The sequence below is a fragment of the Gymnodraco acuticeps genome, unplaced genomic scaffold, assembly GCF_902827175.1.
Source record: "Gymnodraco acuticeps unplaced genomic scaffold, fGymAcu1.1, whole genome shotgun sequence".
NCBI lineage: Eukaryota > Metazoa > Chordata > Actinopteri > Perciformes > Bathydraconidae > Gymnodraco > Gymnodraco acuticeps.
Window position 1 is genome coordinate 1,349,893 of NW_022991187.1, and position 26,953 is coordinate 1,376,845.

At 41.0% G+C, this 26,953-nt stretch overlaps 1 protein-coding gene across 6 annotated transcripts in view; it reads left to right on the top strand.

Moving 5' to 3' along the window:
• Window positions 1-266: 266 nt before the first annotated feature.
• clip1a (CAP-GLY domain containing linker protein 1a) overlaps window positions 267-26,953 on the top strand; it is a 31,696-nt gene continuing 5,009 nt past the window's right edge. For 2 of the 6 annotated variants that reach the window (XM_034238212.1, XM_034238214.1), the window contains exons 1-23: window positions 267-372; window positions 5,497-5,784; window positions 6,199-6,761; window positions 7,118-7,242; window positions 7,335-7,551; window positions 7,644-7,841; window positions 8,693-8,784; window positions 8,968-9,028; window positions 14,139-14,243; window positions 15,415-16,323; window positions 16,493-16,609; window positions 17,091-17,148; window positions 17,282-17,365; window positions 17,456-17,612; window positions 17,757-17,922; window positions 18,339-18,554; window positions 20,292-22,736; window positions 23,948-24,085; window positions 24,188-24,294; window positions 24,956-25,067; window positions 25,181-25,224; window positions 25,366-25,384; window positions 26,753-26,872. In XM_034238212.1, coding sequence (XP_034094103.1) covers window positions 5,700-5,784; window positions 6,199-6,761; window positions 7,118-7,242; window positions 7,335-7,551; window positions 7,644-7,841; window positions 8,693-8,784; window positions 8,968-9,028; window positions 14,139-14,243; window positions 15,415-16,323; window positions 16,493-16,609; window positions 17,091-17,148; window positions 17,282-17,365; window positions 17,456-17,612; window positions 17,757-17,922; window positions 18,339-18,554; window positions 20,292-22,736; window positions 23,948-24,085; window positions 24,188-24,294; window positions 24,956-25,067; window positions 25,181-25,224; window positions 25,366-25,384; window positions 26,753-26,872 — 6,138 coding nt within the window. In that variant the 5' untranslated portion in view covers window positions 267-372; window positions 5,497-5,699. The remainder of the gene's footprint in view (window positions 373-5,496; window positions 5,785-6,198; window positions 6,762-7,117; window positions 7,243-7,334; window positions 7,552-7,643; window positions 7,842-8,692; window positions 8,785-8,967; window positions 9,029-14,138; window positions 14,244-15,414; window positions 16,324-16,492; window positions 16,610-17,090; window positions 17,149-17,281; window positions 17,366-17,455; window positions 17,613-17,756; window positions 17,923-18,338; window positions 18,555-20,291; window positions 22,737-23,947; window positions 24,086-24,187; window positions 24,295-24,955; window positions 25,068-25,180; window positions 25,225-25,365; window positions 25,385-26,752; window positions 26,873-26,953) is intronic. The other 4 variants (XM_034238213.1, XM_034238215.1, XM_034238217.1 and 1 more) reach the window with 4 other exon arrangements.

Here is a 26,953-nt window from a genome sequence, read left to right on the forward strand (position 1 = left end):
AAGTATTATTCTTTGAGAAACTAAGTGGCAATTTTTGGAGTCTCAGTCATTATTTTTCAGAAAGTTTGTAATAATAATGACTAAAATGTTGGGGGGTTTTTTCACCACAAGGCAAAGTTTCATCTATTTTCCTTCTACAAGTGGAAATGTGCTTTACAAGTATTAACAGTAAAGTTGAACTTCTGGAAATGTATTCTGCTGTGAGGCAGTGTTTCATCTTACTGAACATAACATCTTTGGGCGGCCCCGTCCTACCGTTGACGTTCCTCCCGTTGGTCAGACAGCACTGGGCTCTGATCCGTCGACGTGCTTCTCTACTTAGCTTAGCGGTGTATTTCCTGAGAAGACGTAGGCTGCACAGCAACATATCAGGTCAGTATTAGCTAACTCCGACGAGGTCATGTGTTCACATAAACTTGTTTGACTTTCCCCTACCGATAAACCATGAAACTCCACGCTAAATTAAACGTGTCCAGGTTAGTGATACTTAAGGTGGTAGTTTTAGCTAGCTAACCTAGCTTAACAAACCCTGCTTCTCTGGGTCGGGCCTCGCAGCTAACGTTACTTAGCAACTAATTATCAGTATTCCAATCTTAATAACAGACTGGGATTCATTTTAGCCGAATATGTGAGTGTACAGTGAAAACAACTAATATTAACAACATTATAAGGAAAGGTGTTTTAACAGGTGACTTCACGTTAATCTGTTAGAAATTGTTACGCTGACTCTCAACTTGTAGCAGCAGTGTGCCCTACTGGAGCTCTGGTGACATTGCGGACACTTTTGGACTCAAGGAATTTGCTTTAGTCGTTTTGCTTGCCACACTGGTCGGGCTATTCCGGTGTTTTGAATGTTACCTGTATAACTAATCAGAAGGATATATGCCTCACCAGGTTTGTCAACTAAGCTAGTAAGGTAAGTAAGCTAGCGGTTATGGTGGTTGTTGTATATTCTCAGATTTCTCTTACCAGATGTGCCACCTCATCGACAGCTCTCAATCCGCTAGCTACTGAGAGGGTACAAGGCGAGGCACTTTCACAGGCTGCTATACCACTGCCAAGACCTCAGGACTTGGCAGTGGTTTAAAGTAAACGCATAGATTTAGTTAAGCACTGTACAATTGTGGGGTCCTTGTACTTTACTTGAGTATATCCATTTTATGCTTATGTGTACAATTCAGAGGTCAATCATGTACTTTTACTCCCCTGCATTTATTTAATACCTTTAGTTACTTTGCAAATTTGGATTAATAATGTGAAATAAAATCAAATAAGAATGTAGTTACACCTGGAGTAAATTCACAAGCTACCTTACAGTATACAAAGTAAATAAAATGAGCTGCACCTTTTCCAGCTTTGATCACACTAATGCATCAATAATTATGATCAATACATATGGTATGTATTATTCTGAAATGGGCCAATCGGCATAATGAGTACTTTTACTTTTGGTACTTTAAGTATATTTTGATGCCAACACCTTTCTACTCTTATGTAACATTTTGATTGCTGGACGTTTAATTGTAATTGAGTATTCCCACACTCTCGTACTTCTACTTTGACTTAAGTACTTCTTCTACCTCTGCCTCAGGATAATTGACTTGACTGCACAGGTACACTATGTCAGTGAAGCAACCGCGCATAAGTAGAGTAAATGCATTTGACAGTTTTGCAGTTGAAAGGTGATACTATTTATTTTAAGCCTTTCTGTTTCGGACAAAAAACTGTTTAACTGATTAATAAGAATTACGTTTTTTTTATGTCGGGTTACAAGCTGGGGAATTTGAGTCAATAACACTTTGAAATTCCGGTATTTCTACTAGTCTTAATCTTCTCCATGTGGAATTTAATCTCAGGCTATACGATAGAACGGCTAACATTGGTGAGGAAGTCTGATTCAAAAAAGTGTAATAATTGGTACACCTAAAAAACATTATGTAGAAAACATTATGTATGATTTTACGTAAACTTAATGTTATACAAATCTCTCTAGCTGTTCTAATGGAAGAGGCTTTATATGTTCTGGAAAGTCTGAATATAACCTTGGTGTCGCAGTGAAAACTTTGGATACCCAACCATATATTTCGTTCTCCTTTATGTCTAACCACAATTGTAAGTGCCAGGATTTGTGTTGAGACTGGCTATAGTTGACATATAGTAGCTGTAATGTAGGTTTAATGTCCGCCTGTTGGCAATGAGGCTCCTTGAAAACATGTGAATCTGTTTCACAGACACAGAAGACGTAAGATGCTTCAAGCTCTCATTCTGTGCTCATGTCCTGTTGGTGTTTTTCCACACCTTCCTCTGTCAGTGCTAGCAGGGGACTACACAATCATCCCAGCAGATGTTTCCTCAAAAAGGAAGAACCAGAGGTCTTCTTGGCTTGTGATGACAACAGCAGGAGTGTAGCAGTGAGACTTATACCGGTGAATACAAACATCTGCGGTTGTATAAAGGTTTAATAGGTAGCCGTGTTTGTAGACTTAGTCCAGTCAGGAAAAGCTGGACCTGCTGTAAAAACATTCTTAGGAAACCTATTTGTACTTTAATATTCTTGATGTCAATGGTTATTATTAGCCTGCTGAAAAACATGATGGAATGAAAGCCTGCTGTTGTGTAACAAGTACACCCTCCCGCCTGTTAACAAATACTTGGGAGGCTGAACTGGATAGAGAGTTTGTACTGTTATAACAACACATGCAAACAGATTCAGTTCACATCTGTATCATAAATGGTTTTGCACTCCTGCAGTCGGCAAGATATGCTTGACTGAAGAATGTGGGTGAGAGTACTGTATCCTATAAAGCCAGTTTATTAACTAGGTAGCAAAGTTATGTAGATATTGATCTGCAGATTTATTTGTGTTCTGCTTTTCCAAACATGCTTTTGAAAATGAGTAATAGTGAAATCCTCACAAACGGTCTACTGTTCATATCCTGTGAGCACATACACTTCTGTTATTACCAACATGGAAGTCGTTTATGTCTATTCAGTCATTTTGAGAAGTGGAGATGATCTCAGTTCTGTTTGACTGACTACCATATATACCCATTTCTATTTGTGTATTGAGAACTGATTTTCTACCAGACTACATTGAATTGGGTATAGCTAAGAAAGTTAAAAAGGTTCATTATAATAATGAACTTTTCCCCAAACATTAGTATTTGGCTTTGTCCACCAGATTTACGTGAGAGTCAGTGCCACAAGATTAACATTACTGCACTGGGAAATTCTCCAGACTAAGTGGACTGCTTTCGTTCAGAGGTTCAGACAGAGCTGTCCCATCCTCTGTTGCTGCTCACAAGACCGTTGTAAGCAGGCCTGGTGATGTTCTAATAAGACATGATTATGCTTTTATTGGCTTCAGAAAAAATCGTTCTTGCAATATTCCAAAGGCTTGTAGGAGTTTCCCTTTTTATCATTTGTGCTGTATAATTATTATACATACACTTTAGAATGAACCACGTAGAAAGCCATAGAAAGGCTCTCTCTATTTGGCCTCCCATTGACCCGAGGGCTTAATCAGTATCACTCAAAGGCACTGTGGGAGAAAACTGGAACGCTGCATTTGAACTAGGTCACTGCCTTCACTGCCTTCTGATAGCCACCCTTTATTTTCTGCTGAGAAATAATGATTAGGCTGTGAGAAATCGTGTCTTCGGTAAACCTACATACTTGAACTCTTAGGCCCTTACAGGAATGACAGGTATGTTTGAGTGACACCATGGAACAAGCTCTTCATTACATTTTTACCCTTTGTGAGATCAAATGTCTTAGCTGACCTTTTTATTTATGAAAGGGACTTCCGAACAGGCACCCATATCAAGACATGTTTGTTCATCTGCCCCGGGATCCTTCAAGGGTTTGAAATCAATGATTATGCTACTGATAGAGAATAGTGAAACCATTTAGCCTGATATTATCCAAGCTGTTTATACACTTTACTTACGGCCCGTCCACACTACAGCTTCGACAGCTTCAAAAACGGTTTCCAACGCATCTGCCCACTTTGAATGGGGTGACGTCACTTTTTGCCGAACTGCATTGTGGGAAGCAGAGCTTTCCTGGCGTTTCAGGCTGCAAAAGTTGAGCAATGTTCAACTTTTGAAGCTTCTGAAGCTTTCGGTGGAAGCGTCAGCCAATCAAATCATATGCCAGTACAAGCTCTAGCCAATCAAACCGCTGCTTGTGTGTCAGGGGCGGGAGATTCATGTGATTGGTTGTTGGTCGAGTTTCAGACACGCTCAGCTCCAAGCTTTTTTAGTGTGGACCGGCCGACAAAATGGCTGAAGCAAAATTCAGGAGGAGAAGTGAAATGACTGCTAAAGCTTGAATGGCTTAATGTGTAACAGAAAATGGCTCAGTTAAACATAAAGTAACTGGCACAAATTGGTCTGAAAAAGCTTCCTGTTCCACAAACACTGATCTCTCAATCTATCTAAAGAGATGCTGTTGGATAACAGGCAGGTGAACAGCACGTTGAATCCAATTACTAAATACAGTCATTGGGAAAACTCTTTGGTACCTCTACTTATACATATTTTCCTAACATATCAACATTTGTTTTCATGTTTTCTACCAAATGTAAGGTTTAATTATGACGCCATCATTATAGAGGCAAGTTAAAACACATACACATTCCAGTAATTATCAGGTCATGTTGTTGACAAACCGGCTCATCCTCGCTTTAGATTGCTTGTGTGTAGTTTGCTTTTATTGACTGTGGTCACACACACAGTCAAGCATGACACTCGGCGTGCTAGACCTTCTGTGCACCTGGTCCTGCAGAGATGATGTTGTCAACACCTCCACTGAGATAGCTTGAGATGCTACAGATCTGACAGTCAATTCAATTTGCCTGAAACTCAAAACCTGTCAATATAATCAGCAGTTGTTTGATTTCATTAAGGCCATTTCATCACAATGTTACAATAAATCATATTGCCAATCTGCCGGCGACAGGGGCACCATGCTTTAATCCCACATTCAGACAGTTTTCGTGGTGAGGTAATCTGACAAGCAGGATCATCTGCTGCTGATGGTGGTCTTGTTACTACAGTAATCCTGTTTTTAGGGAAAGCTGCTAACCAGACTTACATGAGTTTAGATGCCAGAATGATGGATTGAGTGAGAGCCTGCTTGGGGCTCTGCCTGTATATTAAGGTTAAGGTCACAGATGAATAGCTATTCAGAAGTTCATGATTGCATAACATAGACTGGCCGGCCTTTGACAGGGTATTTTTAGGTCTTGCCTGTGACAGTGTGTGCTGAGCAGCTTGTTGTCATAACAGAAACAAAATGCCACCATTAACACTGCACGAAAAACAAAGTCAATGAACATGACTTGAAGGTGTATCTGTTGTATTAACATGCATATCTCCAAATGAAAAGATTGCTCACAGTGCCACCCATAGCAGAAGCAGGAACAGTCAGCAAATAATACATCTGTTATTTAACTTGATGTCAAGTAATGTTTCTTTTTTGTCTTCCAAACAGGGTCCATCTTGCGATCACTTTTCCTCCCAACTCCCTTTTCCTGGTTTTGCTTTTTGTTTAACTTTTCTTTTTTTATATAATTTTGGTGAAGCGTTCAAAAGTTGCCATCCCGAAGCGGCAACCAGTTTTTTGATGGTCTGGGGTCAGTCTGTACCCACCGTCGGACACAAGCCTTGTAGGTTGAGCAGATCACAGGAAGAAACATGAGTAAGGCCAGTGGGATAAAAGGGCCCAGCAAGATAGGGAGACCGCCTGGGACAGCAGCCCCTAAGACCAACCCCAGCTCAGGTAAGAGTCTTCACCTGGGCCATTGTTTTAGCTCATGAAACACTGATTGTATTATCTTGTAGCCACAGAGTTTTTTGTATGGGTTCATGCAGTGTTTTTGCTAGAAACCGGCAAAGAAGGTGGTCAATTTGATTGAATGAATGGAACTGCATATTAGACACACTCTCTGTTTATTTTCATCTGTATCCTAACAGACATACAGCAGGGAATCCAATTTAGTGTTTGTTGATCACATTTCTCCAGGTTGCATTCAATCAAAACAAATGTGAGAGCATAACAACCATAATGTACCTTCGCTGCGTTTGTTGTCATTTACGCAAAATACCTTTTGCAGTAATATTGCATGTTTTGCACTCCATTTTTTACATTAGTCTCACAAGTCATTTGTTCTCTTTCTCTCTCATTATTCTTTAGCAGGATCTAAAGTTGCTGCAACCAACAAACCGGCTCCAGACGCCAGTGCAGAAGATGGTGCCGGGGAGAGCTTCCAGGTTGGAGAGCGAGTCTGGGTTAATGGGAATAAGTCAGGCCACATACAATTTTTGGGAGAGGCTCAGTTTGCACCAGGGCAGTGGGCAGGGATCGTTCTGGATGAGGCAATTGGGAAGAATGATGGCTCAGTGGCAGGGGTGCGCTACTTCCAGTGTGATGCCCTGCGAGGGATATTTACCCGCCCATCCAAGTTGTCTCGCACAGAGGGGGAGGCTAATGGAACTCTGACGGCACCCCCCTCCCGCGCTTCTTCACCCACTCCTTCAGTTAGTAGCGTTGCCTCACATACACCCGCCACAAAATCAACATTACCCTCAACTACCACATCAACCAAGAAGACCTCCTCCACTACGCCAGTGACACCAGCGACACCGGTGACACCATCTAACCTCACACGCACAAACAGTGAATCTGTCTCCAACCTCTCTGAGACTGGATCCGTCAAGAAAGGGGAAAGGGAACTGAAGATGGGCGACAGAGTATTGGTAAAGTTTTAACTATTTCCTGTTTTCCTGATCTTTCATTTTCTACAATGTAGTAAAAAAACACATGGTCCCTTCCACTTCACAACACATCGTCTATTCCACTTCAAATCAGTGGTCTATTCCAGCTCCTGAGTCAAAAGAAGTACTGGTACTAACACTGATTGTAATGATGTACATTACCATTCACATGTTGACATGTTGGCCTCATGCAGTTCAAAGCTGGTAAATGCTTGTTTCTGTCGCTTTGATAGGTTTATCTCACTCAGGATGTGTTACCCAGCAAAGCTGCTTGCTCTTTAGGCTTCTCTCATGTGTGAGATTAAATGTAGGCTAATGTTTAGTGTTTTTCTTCTTAGGTCGGTGGTACAAAGGCAGGGGTGGTACGTTTCCTTGGAGAAACCGATTTTGCCAAAGGCGAGTGGTGCGGTGTGGAATTGGATGAGCCTTTAGGAAAGAACGACGGGGCCGTGGCAGGCACAAGGTACAAAAACCACTGGATCTTTAACATACTAGTTAACCACATGTTTACTAAGACTTCCATCAGCATGATTGTATTCCAATGTGTGTCCCTAGATATTTTCAGTGCCAACCGAAGTACGGCTTATTTGCTCCAGTGCACAAAGTCACACGCATCGGCTTCCCTTCCACCACGCCAGCCAAAGCAAAAACAACGGTTCGGAAAGTAGTGGCCACACCAACTGGGCTGAAGCGCAGCCCGAGTGCCTCCTCTATCAGTAGCATGAGTTCTGTGGCGTCCTCTGTCAGCGCCAAGCCCAGCCGCACAGGCCTGGTGAGACACGGACACACTCATCATCGTTTCATCAGTTTTTATAATGCTGTGTTTTCCCAGTCTGACGTTGCTCGTGTTATGTCCCTCCATAGCTAACAGAGACATCATCACGGTATAATCGTAAAATTTCCGGCACCACCGCCCTGCAGGAGGCGCTGAAGGAGAAGCAGCAGCACATTGAGCAGCTTATGAATGAAAGGGACACGGAGAGAGCTGAAGTCGCCAAGGCAACAGGCCACGCTGGAGAGATGGCTCAAGAAATGGGCCTGCTCAGGGACGATCAGGAGCAGGTCAGTTACCCCAGTGGTTCAGTAATAACTACCTGCATTAACTTTGGCCCAATCCCAAACCACGCCCTACACCCTACCCCTACACACTCCCCCTCTGTGACGGAGTGAACTCCCTGGAGTGACACTCGCAGCTCAACGAGGCTCCCTCCTGTCAGATGGAGGGAGTAAACACAGCAGCAAGCTTTGGGACGGCCTCCCCTCTCTCCGGCAGAAACAGGAAATGCCGTAACTGTATGTAACAACGGTTTCAAATCAGCATCTCTTAGGCTAAAAATTAATAACTAAAATAAAACTCCAAAGTATTAAACCTGATTTTTATAAGCTTCTTAGTTTTTGCAACAGTCTGTAAATATACACAACTTTATATTAACATGCACACATTTACCTTTTTCTAGACTAAACACAGGTATGATCCTAAGTTAAAAACATATGAGGTTATCATGAGGATGTTAACATCGCAGTTTATCAGTGGATGTTTGCTGGAACTACTTGTTAACAGCTTGTTTCCTGACGGACACACACAGCGTTGAGACCGGTCAGGTAGAGACCGGTCTCAAGTCAGCACCGATGCAGACTCGCTGTTTGATGGCTTGATAGCCCACTCCCCCTCCACACCGCTCCACACTCGTTGGTTTGGAACAGCACTTAATGTGGCGGACCCTCCACGCGAACGGAGGGGTAGTGTGGAGGGGTAGTGTGGAGGGGTAGGGTGGAGGGGTAGTGTGGAGGGGTAGGGTGGAGGGGTAGGGTGTAGGGCGTGGTTTGGGATTGGGCCCTACTGTTGACCCCTAATGACTCTGAGAAAAAGAGTTGCCTCATCACCTGTATTCATTTTGGTTTGTCTGTTCAAGATGGAGACCAAGATGGATCAGTTGAGAGTCTTGGTAGAAGCTGCAGACAAAGAGAAAGTGGATCTGCTGAATCAGCTGGAAGAGGAGCGAAGGTAAGGGTTGCCAGAAGTCTTATTATCACTCAATCATTTTATAAATGTAGTTTGTTGAGAGATAAAATGGCATCATAATACCGTTATACTATTAGTCTTATCATGTCCTGAGGAAAGATATGTGCCCGAGTTTGATTCACCCTTTTCGTAATCATTGCTTGTCTTTATTTTTCTGTCCAATAGAAAAGTGGAGGACCTTCAGTTCCGCGTGGAGGAAGCGTGCATCACCAAAGGAGACCTGGAGGTAATTGCACGACACCATGGCAACTAACACTTTTTATCGAATTCAATGTAATAACATTAAAACAGGACTGTAATGAAATTATTGGTATGTTAATTAAATACGAACTCAACATTTTCCTACTGATTTTAAATGTTATATTAAGAACAATTGAGCAGGTGCTCTTATCACCCTGCATCCTGGTTCAAACTCAGGAATCAGTTCACATAAAACTTGCTCTATAGCCATTACAATAAAGTGATCATTGTGTATACTGTATATCAGTGTGTCTCCATGGATGCGACTAAAGGGTGCTTTCACATCTGTAGTTTCATTTGGTTCGAACCAAGGACAAAAGAAACAGATACCTTGCTGCATTTTAGCTCCTGTCCCGTTCACGTTCACACACCCTTTTACAGGTCAGCCAATAGGGGTAAACATGGAGTTATACAGAATCCTTGATTAGACAGGTTTGGCGATCGTCGTCCTGCAGTATCCGCACCAACATGGGGAAATCAGAACTTTATTGCTTCTGTTGTATAGATTAAAGATCTCCAGAAAAAATAACTGACTAAAGGGATTTTTGGAGCATATAATTAAAGTGCAAATCGGCAACATTTTATAAATATATCACATTTAGAGAGTGTCAGGATTCAGACCTAATGACTGTTAGGGCTGCTCAATTAATCGTATTTTAATCGCAATTACGATTTTGGCTTGCAACGATTATGAAAACAACATAATCGAAATAAAACTATTTTATTATTTTTATTTTCTTTTTTATTGGTTTTTCAGTTGAATTATACTTAAAGGGATAGTGGAAATGGAACCTCAAATAGTTTCGTTTTAACTTATATACAAGCATAATTACGTATCAAAACAATCACACCTGATTAAAAAATATAATAATTGCCTTACGCATGTTAGAAGCACTTTATTGCAGCTTCCCCAAAGTTTTTTAGAAACGAAATGTTCGACTCAGCCAAACCGGAAGTGACGAAAACTTAGGAAGACGATACGATAACAAACCATGGCGTCTATGCAGAATGAACGTGGAAGGGCAAATATACCAGACAAAGAAGAAGGATTGTACGAGGTATCCAGTGATGATGGCGAGTCAGAAACATCCTCTCGGCTTTCCTACGAAAATGTCGTTTTAGGAACTGAATCTGAATCCGGTTCAGTAAGCGACGATGGTGACAATATTGAGCCAGACGATGGACCATTACGTCCTTATTTGTTCGAGCCCGAGCCCGAGGTGATGGTTCACGGCATGGGCAATGGCGAGGATGACCAGGACCAGGCGCCAGATGATGCACCCCTACGCACAAATAATCTTGACCGGTAGGTCCCTAAGCATAGCTCACGCATCTTAAGATCACCTGTAGCCTTTACAAATATTAATCATTGTTAACCATTGTCCCCCCCAGTGGACCCCTCCCACAGTTTTTTCTCTCACATGTCTCAGGGCTTCTTAACATTTATGAAACTATTAATGTTTCATACCCTTTTAAAGGTAAGAAACTCCGCTAACTGACAATAAGAACAATTGTTAGCTAGAAAAAACACAAGAGTAATACCAAGCCTTTGAATTAGCATTGAGCGAAACAATGCTAACTAATGCTAACGCTTTTTTACACACAACACACGGTAGAAATGCCCTTATTACTATCTTAACTGCACAAACAAGATATACGATTTAAAGCTGAGACTCCACAGATTCCCACATGTAATGTCATCACTGTAAGACCTCGAATTCCTGGAGCTATCAGCCAGAAAAGAGAAAGTAAACAACATCCGGTTCCAAAAATATTACAATAATTACGTCTTACCTTTTTTGATTTGTGATCAAAAGTTGTGTTCAACGGAATAAAAACGCATCTCAAGGTTAATCCAATGTCGTTGTGTCACGTAGAATTTTTTACTGATAATCAATCATCATATTTATGGCAATATACTCGGTATAAAGTATTGACACATCTATTCACCATAATAAAGGTCGGCTATTCACATGCAAATGCTATTGAATGTCCGCCATTGTTTGTGCTCGTCTTCCTCTGCTCTCGTCATCACCCGAAGATTCCCGAAGTATTTCGTTTCATTGAGAGGGCGCAGTAAAATTGAAAATAAAATGAAACTAGGCGCATGAAATTTAAAAAAATTGTTTATTATGCTTATTTTTAATAAAAATACATAAGTTAAACCCAAAATTCGCGGATTTCCACTATCCCTTTAAAGTTCAGGGTAATCAACTGTTAAAAACACACTGTTCACATTTTTCTTTTCAATAAATGGATGTTTTCAAAGTAAATGGATAATCATTTTTAATAATCCTGATATCAATTATTGACCCAAATAATCGAGATTATGATTTTTGCCATAATCGAGCAGCCCTAATGACTGTGTGAAAGCACCCTAAGATTAAAAGGTACCTCTGATCACAGAACTCCAGTTGAGTCCTGACAGAGCATTTGCATTTCTTTATGTTGGCAGTCATACTCCTACTCTGCATTCTCGGTAGGCGTGTTTGCGTGGAAATGTAATAAATGATATTATTATATTGTTCCAGGTAATTATCAAATCTAGTGTGATTGTTCCAAAAGAGCCTGTGATGTTAGTAGTATTATTTAAAACATAAGGCTCTGGTAAACCATTATCCTAATATTAGGTGAGTCATGTTTTCATCCCAAGTTATGTCCGGCAGGTATTGGGGCTCAGTGCTACCTGTGTTCATATCTGATCAAAGGATTTGTTATTTATTCCACAGAGCTACACAGGGGACCATCTCATTTACCCTGAAGGCATCCAAGCTCAAAATAGATGTTTTTAAATTGAGGGCTACAGGGTTAGAATATCTTCTTTTTAACCGTGTATACTAACAGTTTATTACTTACTCACAGCTGTGGATACATTAAAAATGTGCATGAAGCTTGACAGACGTAAAAAAAAACTCCCAAATGCTTTGTTGACTTCAAGCTGTTAAAGGTGTACTAATGTTGTGCTATAACCCTCGGTGCCTCCCTGTTCAGTGATTTGATGTTATTGCTTCTTCTTCCTTCTCTTCCCCGTCTTTCATGTTGGTCCAGTGCTCAGCATGGAACCACTGGAGATGCTCCCTTGTCATTCCACTCCCCAGTCACAGACCTGAACTCTGTTTGCCCACTGCAATTTGATGGGAAATGCACTCAGCTTAAGAATTTAAATGTAATTTGCATATAAACTTAGATGTGTCAGGCTACATTGAAGGTCTTACCTACGCTAACGACAATTTACATTCAAATTACTCAAAAGACGTACAGTGAGCCCTCAAATTTATTTTCTTGTTTCCAAATCGAATCCTTGTTGCTTTATTCATTACCTTTGAGTTAGGTATATCAGTAATTTAGCCAGGCAGGCCTCTTTTGCCAGATTGTGTCAATTGAAAACCTAATGTGTGACCTGGGATATGCTGTTGACACAACATTTAAAATTGAGTCGATTCCCTTTTTTTAAATGAAACTTTTAAGTTTAAGTGCATTGGGGAACATATAATACAGGGGTCGGCAACCCCTGGCACGCGGCACCGTAACCAGTGGCACGCGGCACCGTAACCAGTGGCACACTAGGAATTAGTGGAATAAGTGTGCAAAATATTAAAATTGTATTTGCGGATCCTGAACGAGACCGCCGCCAGAGCGTGTCTCCCCGTTACCTGCAGAAGGAAGCCATGCACGCAACGCAGCCCCGCTCTCTTTAACTCCAGGCGACTTTCTTCCACTTTCCTCCGTGGTGCTGATCGTTTCACCACGGAGGAAAACACTTCACAAATTGCAGTACCCATAAGGAGCTGTACAAATGCCGCAGTTTTTGCGTGGCTGTGTCTTTAGTTGAAAGCCCACTGGCGACCTGCTCTAGCCATCTGTGTGTTCTGGAGAATCACAGAACGGACGACCGTCCTTATTATTATTATTATGCCGTTTAAACCAAGTATTTAAATTTGTTTGTTAAATTCGGCATCATGTAAGTTGCGCTGACAGGTCCACACACTGCTTCCCCGCATCGAGGCTCCCCCCGCCCTCCTGTTGACAGTTCATGAGCGTCGAGCTCCTCACCCCCCCCCCGTTGATAATTCACGATCGTTCGGCACGCTGATACAGTTTTTCTTTTTTTATGGCACTTCATATCAAAAAGGTTGCCGACCCCTGATATAATACAATAAGCCTTCATCAAGAAATGCTTCCTTAAGTTCCTTAAAAACGTTAAAAACTGTTATTCATAGGAAACAAAGGTCAAATGCGAATCATTTCTGTTTCTTGAGTCCAACAGCCTGAGCTCTTCAATACTGATTTATTTATTTTGATTTGGTCTCAAATCCAGCACATGGGGGTCTGATAACTGGTGGTTTCTTATACACTACTTACAATATGCATTGTGAACAATGGCCTTATCACCAAAGAGAGAAAGCAGTGTGGTTATTGAAAAGGCTTCATGCGTCACAAGATGACGAGTAGAAGATACAGATGCTATGGGGTTAGCTTTATATGCAGAAACACATCTTTATATTGATTTTGTATTAATAAATCAATATGACAATTCTACAACATTAGATCATGTCTGTACAGGAAACAACCTGCCCTGCTTTCTCCCCATGATGTGGTGAAGTCATTTTTACGTGATTTACTCGGTGGCTTGACACAAATTATCCAGTTTTTTGTGTATCGTAACAATCAATGTGCTTTGTTCACCAGGTGTCAATTTTGCATGGTTACTTATAAACTGCCTCCATAAACATACTCATCCTGCACATCCATAACACATGGCCCCCTCTTTTGTCGCTTGTTTTGTATCTCACCCACATTTTTTTTTCTCAACATTGAAAGTTCTGCATGGGGTGTCTCATTTTCACTCATCCATCACTTCCCTCCCAATACCCTTTCCCCAATCCCCCAAATACTCATACACAAAATACACACACACACACACACACACACACACACACACACACACACACACACACACACAACCCCCCCTACCATTATCATTGTCCAAACCCCTCCATCCTCTCTCCTGTCTCCCTCCCTCTCTGTCTGCGTTGGGCTGGCATGTGATGGTGGCACTGGTGTGTTCTCTTCCTCTCCCCCTTGTTTACTAACAGACGCAGACCAGACTGGAGCATGCCCACATTAAGGAGCTTGAACAGAGCCTACTCTTTGAAAAGACCAAAGCTGAGAAACTCCAAAGAGAGTTAGAAGACAATAGGGTAATGAAAGCCGCTCTGCAGTGTGCTGCGTTGGAACAAAGTGCCGGGGATAGTGGCCAAAACATTTTCAAGGGATATCGAGAGGTGCTGGGCAGCAACTGGAGCTTTGCTTTGTATAAGCTTGTGGTGAACCCCACAAATGCATTTTTCAGGCTTTATATATAAGCAAAATGATACCCAAATAATCAGAAAAATAAGTTTAAAAGTTTATATAAATGCTCAAATTGGTCTATCCAGTCTGGCATTACAGTGTGGCATTAGCTACAGAATTATTTACCCTTTTTTAAGTATTATACCTCGTATTTAAATTGATTCCCGCAAAATTATTTTATGTTTTACGGTATACAATGACAACTGTCAAGAAATTACCAGATGTAACTTTCAGCCCACTTCTACTTGAACCTTTTTCCGATACGTAACCCAACCTGAACTCACTCTCGCTATACTGCTATCACTGCTTAACCAGACAGACAAACTTGTCCCTTGTCCTTGTCTAAGTTATCCTATAAAATATTTCCCCAGTCCTTCCCAGCATCCATTTGTCCTGCTTATTGGTGTCCCTGCGTTTTGATAGTCAGAAACCTGTTCCTACTCCCAGACTTTGCACACTTGTCTTATAGTCATAAGGGATGTCAAGAACAATATCTTTCTAGTTTCAGGGCCAATTATTAACCAAGCTATTAAATATTAAGCTTAAGTAGCAGAATTGATGAAATGCAGATTTGGAACATAGCTGGAATAAAGTGGAACATGTCAATGTTCCCAAAATGTTATTCTTAATTCATGTAAATCATGAGGTTAGCATTAATCATATAGTGTTAGTGTAATGGATGGGGGGGAATTGTCTTACACACAGTTATAGCTCCATACATGCTTTCAGTGTTCACTTTCATTATTTGGACCATGCCCTTTATGGCCACAAGAGGTCAGTGTAACACCTTGTTTACAGGATCTATGTTTTTCATGCCCTCCTCATTTAGCAAGCAAATTAAATTCTCTGTCAGACACATTTTATTATTACTAAGTGTGGCTATAATTGCAGTTAACCAGTCAGTTTTCATTTGTTTAGTAACAGTTAAGTCTGATAAAGTCTAAGACCGATTTGTGTTTGAATACCGTACTAAACTATGTAAGATACATCTTTGAAAGTAAGATTGTTTTGTTCTTTAAGGTTGCTACTGTGTCAGAAAGATCCCGTATTATGGACCTTGAGAGGGACCTTTCACTACGAAGCCGAGAGGTAGCGGACCTGCAGCTGCGTCTCGGGTCCCAACAGGGCTCTGAAGACTCAAACTCGACCCTTTCTCCCCTTCTGGAAGAGATAAACTCTCTGAGGGATCAGCTGACTTCCCAAGAAACAAAGCAGAAAGAAGAACTAGCAAAGTACAAGGAGAAGTTAGAAGCCCAAGAAAAGAGCCACAGTGAGGCAGCCGCCCGGCTTCAGGCTGCGTCTGTCCGGCTCTCTGGTGAACACGAGCAGCTCCAGATGCGCTTAAGCCAGGCTGAGAAAGAGAACGCTGACAAAATTGATCTGTGGCGTTCCAAGTTAGAGTCTTCCATCGCCTCTCATCAGCAAGCCATGGACGAGCTAAAGGTATCTTTTAGCAAAGGTGCAGGGGCCCAGGCAGAAGAACTTATTGAAACTAAAAGTGCACTTGAAAGGCTGAAGGTAGAGCACCCGTTGGCTCTAGAGGAGGCTGGTGCCAAACATGAGGCCGATGCTGCAGCTTGGACTCGGGAGAAGCAGGCGCTGAAGACAAAGCTGTCGTCTTTGATTGATGATAAGGAGCGACTGGAGGATTCTCTACGGTCCAGCGTTGAAAGAGTAGAGGAGCAGCACCTGGTGGAGATGGAGGATGTTCTTGGAAAACTTCATGCTGGCGAACTTAGGGTGGGGGAGCTTGAGGATAAAGAAACCATGTTGGCACAACAGGCCCAAGACAAGGATAGAGAAACCAAAGAGCAGATGTCAGAAATAGTGGCTCTGCGCAGCCAAGTAGCACAAGGTGACCAGGAACTTGTCACCCTGAAGAGTCAAATGGAGCTGGTTCAGAACCAAGGGAACAGCCAGGATTCAAAGGTGGGTTCTAATTCATCTCCATTTTAATACTCCATGTTCAGTGTGTGTTATGTGAGCGAAGCAATCTCTGCATGTCCTTTGTCACTCATTTGTGTTTGGTGTGCATATTTCGTTGCAGTTTGCTTTTTCTCCATTACCAACTGTAATATTTACTTGACATGTGCTATAGGTTAGTGAATTGAGCTCACAGGTGGAGTGCCGACAGCAGGAAGTCCTCTCTTTAAAGCAGACTCTGACCACTGTACAGCAGGAGAAAGACGCCCTGGCACAGGAGCTTGGAGGCATGGTGAGTCTTGTAGCTTAGTTATGGTAGAGTACCTTTTTTTGTCTCACTTGTCTTGTCTCACTTGTCTTATTAGCTAAACCAGCAGCTGTATAGCTTGGTTGGCCAGTCCATAAAATACTACCCCACTCTAGAAGGGTGAAATTGAGATTGGAGGTCCAGTGTTGTGTGTGAATGCATGATCGCAGCTATTGTGGATACCGGGCTTGTTCGTGTTTAGTGTCCTTTTGATGAACAAACTATGTACATTTGTTTAATTTGTCTAAATCCACTAGTGCAAATCCTTGTTAGTCACCCAACAAATATACATTATACACATATATGCAATGAGCTATCATATCATCTGGTTCAATACATCACCTGTTCTCATCATTAAACGAATAATATAATAATTATAATGCTGGACAAACCACAAAACCTTCAACATTCCTGAAAATGTATAAATGAGGATATTCCAGAAACAGAATGTATTTCCCCCCCATAGAAACAAAAGATGGCTGACAGCACAGAGGATCAGACTAAATCATCGAACACTATGCAAGGTAAAATGAAATAAGCAATTGCTATATTTCAGATAGTAAACTGTTTTTCCTCCTACCTTTTCTGTTAGTAATTTGCCTCTTCCTATTCATTAAGGCTTCTAGGATCTAACATGCAACCATTTTCCTCTTGCAGAAACACTCGAGAAGCTCAGTCAGAAGGAAGAGCAGTGCACTTCTCTGACCACCGAGTCAGAGTCTTTAAGAAGTCAGCTTTCCGGTGAGAACGTTTAAACGGTTACTATGTCGTTGTTTCTCCTTTCTGGTTGAAAGTAACTTTATAATCTATGAAACATCTCGTCTTAATCAGGCCTGGAGAGAAAGCTGAAGGCTGCAGATGAAAAGCTTGAGCAGCTTTCAAAGGACAAATGCAAGCTGGAAAATGATATTTCAGACATGATGAAGACATCTGGCGATAGTTCAGTACAGCTGACAAAAATGAATGAAGATCTCATGCAAAAAGAAAGGTACGACCCTTCATTATTACCTTCTCCTGTATTACAGGATTACTACAAAAACATAAACCAATCGTATGTAAAAATAAAAAAAAAATCTTGCTTTTGTGTCATTCCATGCTTCGTCTAATGTCCTCTGTTTTTGCCATCACTCAGGAGGCTTGAGGAGTTACAGAGTCAACTGACAGAGGAGAAGGAGAAGGCGGCACACTCAAATGAACAACTGCAGCGAGAACAGACCCGCAAAGAGCAGGAGCTGAAAGAGACCAGAGACACACATCAGGCTCAAATGAGTAGCCGTCAGGACAACATCACTAACCTGGTTAGTATTGCGGGACAGTCACACAAAATGTGTTTGATTTTGAGAATTAAATGTCACGTTGTAAATCAAAAAGTGGGTAAATATACTTTAATATACTACAAATAGCTTTTTATGTTTATTTATAGTTCATTTAGTCGATCATATGGAGTGCACTGGAGATTTAGTATGTATCGATGAAATTCAGATTGTTAGAGTAAAGTAGATGATTGACTACAGCCCTAATATAAGAGTGTATATTTAGTTTACTCCAAAAGTCTATATTTTAGTCACTGGCTGATACAAAACAAGTATATACAAGTTATTGTCTTTCTGATGTCTTGATTTCTAGGAGAAGACTGTTAGTTATTGTCTTTCTGATGTCTTGATTTCTAGGAGAAGACTGTTAGTTATTGTCTTTCTGATCTCTTGATTTCTAGGAGAAGGCTGTAAAACAGAGTGAGACCTTAGTTGAGGAGCTAAAGGAGACGCAAGAGAAATCCTCCTCTCAGGCTTCAGAGCTCCATGCAAAGGACCTTGGGGTTCTTCAGAGTCAGGTAGACACGTTGAAGCAGGAGCTCTCCTCATCCAAGGACAAAACCAAAGAGCTGGAGAATTTGGTTCCTGAGTTGCAGACTTACAAAGAACAGGCTAAGGTAAGCAGAAACCTTCGAAGGTACAGACACTTGAAACAAGATGTTTTCAATGTTCTATCAGTAACATGTTAAAATGTATTTGATGCATTATTGATTCTACCCATGATGATATGTAAAGATCATGACAAAAAACCTATCCTCTTTGTGAATGAAAAGTTAGTACCCTAAAATTCAGTTTAAACACTAAAACAAATTAAACTAAGTGTTCATTTATGGGAGACAACGTTTAACTGTCAGATTATTTGTCCTTGCTTTAACATCAATCATTAATGTATATTATCCCCAGCATTTTCACTCTTAAGTAACGTCATACAGTTAATTTGTGATGAGTTGCTAATCTCCCCAACATGAAGGCTAATAACATATGTTTGCATACTCATCCCAGCTTTATATTTGATGGTGTCTTGTGCTTTATGCTTGCAGGGGTACACCGATTAAGATTATGTGAAGTTTAAGTCATTTTAAAGTGATTGGAAAAGCCAAAGAAAGTGTTGTACAAATATTATACGGATTGTGTGCTAAATGTTTAATCACTAATTACTATTTACATACTTAAGCTATTGATTTACATTTTCTCTTTCAAATTACAATAAGTGATTACCGATTTAGCTTTGTACCCCTGCTAGCATTTTTTATTACCTGATATTTCATTTGGTTTGAACATTTTCACTGCCTTACAAGAAGTTAGTGTTTTTATGCCTTCTACTTTTTTGACTTACACTATTTAACTGTTTTACCCTTATTTCATTTATAAAAAACATAAATACTTGTGGCAATGTGTATTGCCCATCTACTTCCGCCCCATGGGACCTTATTTCTGAAAAAGTATGTATTGAAGTCAATGGAGAGAGAAAGATTATCTTTCGATCCCGTTTGAATTGTGCCACGAATTACACATAGATGTTTGTCAATTTAAAAAATAATTTCCGTGTCAAAAAAGTCACAGTTTGTCGTAAAACTGTTGAAATATAAGACTATGAAAAATACGCAACTAGAAAAACTACAAATCCCAGAATCCCGCATGCTGGCTCTTGCGGAACCGACTAACTCCCCTTGTGTGTATGTACAGCTCTCAACGTGCCCAGACTTGTAGTGATTTTCACCTCCTTTAATTCTTTTCGCCTCATTCTGAGAGAAAGAGGTGAAATGTTTCAACGTGACGGCCGTCTTGGTGTGTGGTGCGAGACGGGAGATGTAGTTCATTGAGCGGTTTCACACAAAAAGTGTTACTTCACAGTTTTAACGACACATTTTTATTTTTTTGACTTGCAAAACTATCTTTTAAATTGACAAACATCATATGTGTATTTCGTGGCACAATTCAAACGGGATCGAAAGATAATCTTTCTCTCTCCATTGACTTCAATACATACTTTTCCGAAATAAGGTCCGATGGAGCCCCCCGGAAGGGGAGGGACTTCGCCTCTCTATAAAAGATGCTGCAGGTGATGGTAGTATACACAGCAGGCACAATGTTTAAATGCCAGTTTATTTGATTACATCCATTTCATTAATACATTCTTAAAAGTAAGGGCTGAAGTGAAAATGTTCCACCTTCATATGGATGAAAGTCATTGTGGTGTAAGCTGTGGTGTTATTTTTGCCATTTTGATGCTTGTGCAGCTTAACCTTTCCAATTCACTTATGTCCATTTCAGCTTGGTTTATTTTGGATTCATCTTACTTTCCCCTATATATATATTCCCCTCCTTTTTTTCTTTCAACTTTTTCCCCCCAGTGTCTTTCTGCTGAGCTTGACTCCCACAAGCATGATGTTGAACAGTTGTCCAAAAATATGGAAAAGCAAAATCTAGATCTGGAAAATAGATGTAAGGAAAGTGAAGATGTTAAGGCGGAGAAAAGCAAACTGGAGAAACAGCTTTCAGATGTTCAGACCAAGCTCTCTGCCCTTGAGATTAGTCACCAGGAGCTTTCAGTCCAGACTGAAGAACTGTTATTAACCGAGAAAAAGCTCTCAAAACATCAAGAGGAACTACTTGCCAACAACAAATCCTCAGCTGAAGAAAGGAATTCATTGAACACGGAGTCGAAGAAGCTCAAAGATCTTCTTCAGGCTGAAAACAAAAAACTGGAGCATGCTAAAGGTGAACACCAGGCCCAAGTCGAGGAGCTTCAAAGACAACATGAAGAGAAGAATGACTTGCTCCTAAAGTATCAGCAGGACATCCAGCAAATTGAGGCTAAAAATAAGCAACTAAATGAAGATTATGAAAAAGTCTGCAAAGAGAAGAACCGACTTGAAGATGACCTCAATGAAAGCAGGTCAAAGCTCACAAGTGAAAAGGACAATCTCATTTTAGAAAGAGATTCTGCTAGAAATGCCAAAAAGTCTCTTGATGCTAAGAATGCTAAGTTGCAGGAAAAACTCAAGTCCTTGAACTTAGAAAAAGAAGATCTTACGATGAAGAACACTCAGCTGCAGGCCCTCACAGAAACACTTGAAAAAGACAAAGTAGAGATGTCTTCTGAATTCAGTGCTGCCGTTTTGGAAAAACAGAGCCTTGCGACGCTAAAGGAGGAACTCCAGAGTAAGCTCCATGTTACCAAGAAAGACTTGGAGAGCTCTGTCCGTGAATGTGAAGAACATAAAGCCTCCAAAACCAGCCTGGCCCAGATGCTGGAAGAGTTCAAGACCAACAGTCAGGTGACGGATTCTGAGAGGCTTCACCTTCTGCAGGAGAAAGAAGAACTGGTTGCAAACCAAAGGAAAGTCTGTAATGAAAAGGAAGGGCTCCTCAAAGAGATAGAAGAATTAAAGGAGAAGCTTCAAGTCTCTACAGAACAACTGTCAAAGTCCAACGAGAAACTTAAAGAAGCATTATCATCGTTTGAGCAAGAGAAGCAAACGTTTCGCCTTCAGAGTTCTGAAATTGAGATGTCTCTACATGTTGTACGGAAAGAAAACATGAGCCTGGATTCAGCATTAGAGCAGCAGAAAATGGATTATGAGCGTTTAGCGGGAGAGAAGGGAGAGTTGGAAGAGATGCACACTAAAACCCTATCTGAGAGTAATGCTCTTTCTCTAGAGCGTGATAAGCTAGTTAGTGAAATCCGAACAAATAGAGACCAGTTGGATAGTAACTCCAAAACTAATGATGCCGTTGTTCACGAGAAGTCTCATCTAACAACAATGCTAGAGGAAAGCAAACGGCAAAAAGACCAAATTGAAGCAGAGATGAACTCATTGAAACGAGAAAAGGCTGACTTACAAAATGAGCTTCAGAAACACAACTCTGATATTGAAACTCTTGAAAATGGCAAAGCTGAACTTATTCAAGAGCACAGTAAACTAAAGACAGATTTTGAGAAGGCTAATTCTGAACTTGTTAAACAGGTTGATAACCTTTCTAAAGATAGTCAGGGTCTGAAGTCGTTGCAGGCTGACACCGACAACAAAGTGCAGTCCTTGCAGAATGAGAATCAGGGTCTGCTTCAAGAGATCCAAGAGTTAAAAAGTAAGATTGAATCGATATCAGGGGCCAAGCTACTTCTTGAGGCCCAGCTACAGACTGAGTCTAGTGAACGCAATACAACTAAATCTGACAAGGAGGGTCTCTCCAAACAAATTGAGGAGCTGAAGAAAACGTTGTCTATGGTCACAGATGAAAATAAAGAGATGTCTTCTAACCTTAGGAACACTGATGAGCAAAACAAGTCTTTTGTCATGGACACGAAGGCATTGAAAACGCAATTGAAGCAGCGAGAGCAAGAAATTAGTCAGTTGACAACAGATAAAGAACAGCTATCATCTAAGCTTGAGGATATAGGCAAACAGATGACCTCGCTGACCACAGAGAAGGAAGAGCTTTTAGCTGCAAAGTGTCAATTGGAGCAGAACAATTCTTCTCTCAACACAAGTCAAGAAACCTTGCATGCAGAACGGTCGAAACTCCTCGGGGAGATGGAGAAGATGCACACTAGCCAGAGACAACTAGAGATTGATGTCAAGGACCTACAAATCAATAAAGAACTTTTGGATAAACAATACCAGAGTGCTGTAGCAGAGGTGTCTGCTTGCTCTGTTGTTAAAGAAGAGATTTCCTCCAGCATCTCAAATCTAGCCTCTCAGAAGGAGGCCCTGCTGGTGGAGAGAGATGAAGCCCAGCAGCATGTCAGGCAGCTGGAATCCCAACTAAAAAATGCCATTTCTAAGCAGCTTGAGGTATTCCTCCTCCAGTAGTAATCACTGACGTGTGTAGATTAGAGTGGCTGGGGCACCTCTCACTGCATGCTTGCTGGTTTGTCTGCCTTTCCACTTCCCTTTTATCTTCATGTCTAACTTTCACCTTCCATGTACTAACTGCTGTGAACTACCCTCGGCTCCCAGCCTTTGCCTGTGGGCTTAGAACGTGATACGAGGCAATTATAATGTTAAAATCAACTGACCATATAGGGCTAAGCTGATCTTTGTCACACTCATCATATGGTGGTGTTTCATATTCAATTTGATTTTGTAACAGATGTAAATAGACTAACTTACCTACTAATAGACTTTCCGAACATAGTTTTTTAATAATTATAGCCACAATAATCTGATTTACAATGCCCTTCACTTAAAGGTGGGGTAGGTAATTCACTTCAGAAACACTTTTGTTATATTCCATGGAATGCTCTTAACATCCCGATAGCAATGAATACAGTAAATGCTTTGACAATAAATACATAAAAATATTTCATCTGTGGAAGCCGTGGCGCTGTAAAAAGCACGACCAATCATCTGAGCCGGCCTACCTGCCTGTCAGCCTTCCTCTGGGCACAAACTTATCTCGTGCCCTCATTGGTCATGTGCGCGTTCGTGTGTGTTGGAGGAGGGGCTCTGTGAGGAAGTCTGAAGGAAGGGGCAGATTTGTTTCGGCTGCGTACTTTCAAATTCTAGCGCACTCGAGCTGGTTTCTCCGTTCTTACCTACCCTACCTTTAAGTATTTGGGCTTGCAACATATTTTTGGCCAGAAATAATGAAATATCTGAATATAAAGCAGGTTTCGGAAGGACAACTTGCTTTCTTAAATAATTGTCAGTATCTGTTCTGAGCCCACAGGCTGTTGAGCTTTAGAGTATTTACTAATTATTTGACTCCTTAGTGTAGTATTTATGTTGTTAATTCTCGACTCGAATGTACTGCGAAATTGCAATAAACTGAGATTTTGAACTGATTCTAATTGTCATTAAGATGAGTAACTCATTAGGCATGCGATTAATTTATGAAGTAATATAAAAGTAATTGGTTGATGTCTAGCAATGCATTATCAATAGCTTAATCAAATGATTTAATTTGGGTTGGTTGAGGTAATCAGATGTTGATCTCAACCAGCCATTTGCTGCTTCTAATTTGAAACCTTTCTAAGCAAATATCCTGCTCATGCACTATTTAGGCTACAGAGGTCTCTGGCACGACCGCTGAGGCTCTAGAACAGCTGACAAAAGAGAAAGCCACTTTGAAGCAGGAGAAGAACGAAGCCCAATCTTTGCTCGAGGAGCTCCGAGGCTCCACGCAGAAGACGGAGACACAGGTGAGAGATGCTAACGTAAACTCTCAGAGGTGAAGCGGCTCTTCTTATCCTGTTGACCTCTGTGTTTTCTACAAATATGTGTATTGTTCATTTTTGTTTCAGCTGAAAACATTGAAGAAAAACAATTCCAAGTATCAAGATGACCTGAATGTATCCAAAGAGCAGCTTTGCATAGAAACTCAGAGGACTGAGAGTCTGTGTAAGGAAATGTGAGTATATTTAAATTCAAGGTTCAAGGCTTTCATTGTCATTCGTACATAGCTACAGTGTAGTTAGGACATGAACATCGTAGGTCCCAGGCTCCTCCAACAGTGCAACACAATAACACAGATAAAATAGTGCAAGTAAATACAATCAAATAGAATAGAAGTAGTGCTATAAGAGTCTAAATACAAGTGATACATCATTTGATGTTCTTAGTTCAGGTGTTTAACAGTCTTGGCTGCTTGTAACAGATATCTGTTAGACTTCATTTCATTTCATTTCAAACCTTTATTTATCCAGGTGTATCCCATTGAGATCATTGATCTCTTTTTCAAGGGAGACCTGCTCAAGTAGGTTCCACATGAAACATAAAACATAAACAGAACAACAAAAAGGACATCTTACAGCATCATTACAGGGATTACAATTTACATAACTATCCACATGAGCAGGAACCAACAGCTTCCGATTGAGTAGCATCCAACCGAGCTTTAAAAACATTTAGTGGCACCAGATTGTTTCCATTTCAATATGAATTGTATTATATCATTGGTGGGCTACAGGAAATAGATATGGAGAAGAACTTCCTACAAACTAATGTTGTTTAATATGTTGTACGTTTTTTATTGACGTTGTAAGATGAACTTAACATTTGTTATCATTTAGAGAGGAGCTCAAAGAAGCAGATTCTGCAAAGACGCAGAAGCTGCAAGATGAGAAGAACAAGCTGAATCAGGAGCTCGAGAACAATCAGAATCACCAGCGTGATCTTGAGAAGGTGAAACAATTAAACAAATACACTCATAAACCTTCAAGCATTAAACATCATGTTTTTAGATATTGATCTGTTGACCATGATTCGATTTTGAACACATTTGTTCTTTCTCTTAGCTCAAGGATCAAAACTCAAAACTCAAAAAGCAGTTGAAGCAAAGGTAAGTCAATGCATAATTCTTTTATTCAGCAGCTTCACAGATCTTTGCAGATAAGCATTTGTTCCAATAAACACTTATATGAATGTTACATGAATTATTAAGCAAAAGCTATCAATCTGTTTTTCTCTTTCTTCTTCAAAGCCTGCCAAATAATGCTTACAAAGGTATTTTAAAGCCTTAATTATTGTGTATGTTGATCATCAATCGTGTATTACATACCGTATATCTCCACATATTAGAAAGTAAGCAACAAGCAAGCTGATTTGATATCTGCTTTAATGCTGGAAATTGGAGGGACCACACACCAACACACACACACCACACAGACAGACAGACACAGACACACACACCCACACACACACCACACCGATACAGACAACACCCACACCCCACCCATAGACAGACCCACACACACAACACACACACACCCACCCCCCCACACACATATACCTACCACACCCACCCACACACAACCCACACACCACAGCACACACATATACATCACCCACCCCCCGCACACACACACCCACCCCCACCCCCCCCCCCTAACACACACACACAACACACACAGACAGACAGACAGACAGACACACAGACACACACACAGACAGACAGACAGACAGACAGACAGACAGACAGACAACAGACAGACAGACAGACAGACAGACAGACAGACAGACAGACAACAGACACAGACAGACAGACAGACAGACAGACAGACAGACAGACAGACAGACAGACACAGACAGAGACAGAGACACACAGACAGAGACACACAGACACAGACAGAGACACACAGACAGAGACACACAGACACAGACAGAGACACACAGACAGAGACACAGACACAGACAGAGACACACGACAGCCACAGAACAAGACAAGACACACACAGAGACACACACACAAGACACAGACAGAGACACACAGACACAGACAGAGACACACACACACACAGACAAGACACACACACACACACAGACAGAGACACACACACACACACACACACACCCACACACCACACCACACACACACACACACACACACACACCACACACACACACACACACACACACACAAACACACACACACAGACACACACACACACACACACACACACACACACACACACAGACCATACACACACACAGACACAGACACACAGACACATACACACACACACAGACACACACACCACACACACAGACACAGATGTTCTTATGACAACGTTCTTGTTTTTTGTGTGAAACACAGAAGTTGACGAAGGAGGAGGAGCGGGCTTGAATTCACGCTACAACAGGAACATATTATATTTTGTTGCCGTTGTCCTCTGAATCTCCAATCTAAGTTTACCAAATATTTTAACCAAACTCCCACTTGTCGTTGTTTTAGTTCCCTGTATGTCAAATATCTGAAAGTTGCAAAAAACTGAGCTTTATCGTTAAAAAACTGTTGGGGCAAGTTTTTCTCTGCCTTGAGGGATTGTGTACTGCACCTCTGAGATATATGTTGGTATTGTGTCTCTGATAGTGAGAGCACCTCGAAGGAGCAGCATGAAAAGGAGAAGGCTACCCTCCAAAAGTCCATCAATAGAAACAGTGCCTTAATTTCGGAAAAGGACCAGCAGGTGGAAACCCTGAAGAGCGAGGTGAGAATCTAATGCATTTTTGGTTTAGCAGAACATTGATGTAACTGTTGAGTTTGCACAAAATGTATTCAAGCAAGTCCA